The 2,350-nt window shown below is 43.6% G+C and overlaps 1 protein-coding gene across 1 annotated transcript; it reads left to right on the forward strand.

Annotated features, from left to right (window-relative positions):
• The first annotated feature begins 791 nt into the window (after window positions 1-791).
• On the forward strand, window positions 792-1,686 carry LOC115202553 (zinc finger protein 862-like). Its single transcript, XM_029766675.1, has 2 exons — window positions 792-1,130; window positions 1,226-1,686. The coding sequence occupies exons 1-2, from the start codon at window positions 899-901 to the stop codon at window positions 1,684-1,686; spliced, it is 693 nt and encodes a 230-aa protein (XP_029622535.1). The 5' UTR covers window positions 792-898.
• The last annotated feature ends 664 nt before the right edge of the window (window positions 1,687-2,350 follow it).

The raw sequence follows: 2,350 nt of genomic DNA on the forward strand, positions 1-2,350 counted from the left end.
GAAGGGGGACAGGGCCTACATCATCGGCATCCACTGTATGGCACACCGCCTTGAAATGACCTTTTCTGATGCCATCCAGTCCAACGTGATGTTTCAGAAAGTAGAAGACCTCCTCAGTGGGCTCTACACCTTCTACCACACCAGTCCACTGAACAGGGTAAACCTGGTAACAGCTTCCAGGCTCTTGGGCACACATCGCTGGTACCCACCAGAATTGGCGGGACCCGATGGGTAGGACACCTATTGCGTGCACTGGACCACTTCCTGCGAGGTTACCAGGGGCGTGTCTAGCACCTGGAACAGGTAGGGGCTCTAGATTGCTATGTTAAATACTCCAAGTCATCATCAATATGTAATGTCCTGTAAATAACAACAAACACAGTTACAATTGGTAGCATCATGTTTCAATGCTTTATGCACTGATAAAATGTCATATCTCATATAGTGTTTTTTGGACAGCAATTAATTGTCTAGTTGTATGTCTTTGTTCTTGATGTATTTCAGATTCAATCTGCTGATGGCCAAAATGTCTGAGGTGTCCAGCAGGCCAAGGCCAGGAATACTGCAGTACTGCGAGGGAGGCTGTTGTTATCCGCTTCTGGGGCTTCCTGCATGACACACTAACACACCTGAGCAACCTGTCTGTCTGTCTGCAGAGGTCCACCATCACCATAGCAGAAGTCCACAGCTCCTCGTGCTCAACACAGGCAGTACTTAATTAAGAAGTACAACACCAGGTATGTTTATTTAAGCTGCAGTAAGAAGTACTTACCTTAAGAGAATTAAGAGAAAGGATTACGTCAATAAGGGAGGGAGAGAAAGTGTGAGTGAGAGTGTGTTGTAAAGGAAAATTCTGAAAGGATGGTAAAATGTACCTTTTCTCATCAGAGAAGGGCCCATGATGAAGGCCATAATGGCCAACAGATATGAGGGAATTTCGCTGACCAGAGGTGACAGCCTGACCCTCGTCACCTCACAGGACAAAATGCTTGACAGGCTAGTTGAGAGTATGACTGACAGGTTCCAGGACACCAGTGTAGGGGTCCTGTGTTCCACCAAGCTGGTCAGCTTCACCAACTGGCCAGAGTCAGGAGATGCAGCAGCAGGTTACTTTATGTTTTGTATTACAGGACAGTCAGGTTGGGTTCAGGTTCATCATCATATTTCTATAGAGAAGAGAATTAAAACTGCATGATGCTTGTTGTAATGTATACAATCGTTCTAGATTTTGGTGACACTGAACTGGAAACCCTGGTGGACCACTTCAAGCCTGTCCTGGAGACCTCTGGCATCCATGTTGAAAGGATCCCTGACCAGTGGACTGTCCTGAAGGTGCTGATGTACCAAGAGCCCCAGTCCCTGCAGAAGATGTCCTGGTTCCGTGTCAACAGGAGCCATCAGCATTCCTGCCCTGATATCCTGGCATTGGTTGATCTGGTCCTGTCCTTCCCTGCCTCCACAGCTGAATGTGAAAGTGGTTTTAATACCATGAAACAGGTGAAAACCGATTGGCGGTCCAACCTAAAGTCTGATATGTTGTCAGATCTCCTTATGGTCCAGCTGTCCTCTCCAGAGATCAGGGAGTATGATCCGATTAAAGCTGTGATGCTGTGGCACCAGGACTCTGTCAGGAGCAGGAGGTCAGACTTCATGGACCATGCAAAGAGGGTGACTGCGGTAGAGTGAGGAGACTGATGAGTAAGTTTAAGTTGATTAAAATGATTAAGAATCTGATAGGTTAAGAAAAGCTTCAAATGTACTTTTATGTTTGATCCTTAAGTACATTTAATAGCAAATAGTTGTATTCAGGCTGGGAAATTAAATCTAGCCACAGCCAAAATGAAAAAGCATCTGATAAGTCTATATTTGACCTGCATTTTATCAGGGTATTTCTACTCAAAGTAAAGGATTTGTAGACCTGCTTCCCCCTGTTTCCCCTTTGTATCAGGAGAGCACCAGTTCTATGTCCACTGCACTTCTCATTGTTGTTGCCCTGTACTCTTATTCATTGTATCTGATATGTTTTGTTTATATCATTGCGCACCCACTGTTTGGCACTTTTAGTCAACTACTGTACAGTTGTTTTTAAATGTGCTCTACAAATGAACTTGATTTGATTTGCTTAACCGTTGATCAATATATTAAAATAATCTTGTTTCTAATTTTGCTCTGGACTCTTCTATACGTTTGTATTCAACATAATACCTTATTATCTCAATGAAATGTACTGAAATGAATGTATATGTGACACCAAAAGGCAATTTATTATTTTGGCTGGTAAAAAATATGCTTGGCTGGTGGATTTTTTCATCTACCAGTCCCCTTGGCAGGTGAGCAAAAAAGTTAATTT

Source organism: Salmo trutta, chromosome 12, assembly GCF_901001165.1.
Source record: "Salmo trutta chromosome 12, fSalTru1.1, whole genome shotgun sequence".
NCBI lineage: Eukaryota > Metazoa > Chordata > Actinopteri > Salmoniformes > Salmonidae > Salmo > Salmo trutta.

Coding starts and splice junctions, on each gene's coding strand:
- LOC115202553 (XM_029766675.1), top strand. CDS start 899: ATGATGAAGGCCATAATGGCCAACAGATATGAGGGAATTTCGCTGACC. Junction 1,131..1,225: donor CTTTATGTTTTGTATTACAG/GACAGTCAGGTT, acceptor CAATCGTTCTAG/ATTTTGGTGACACTGAACTG.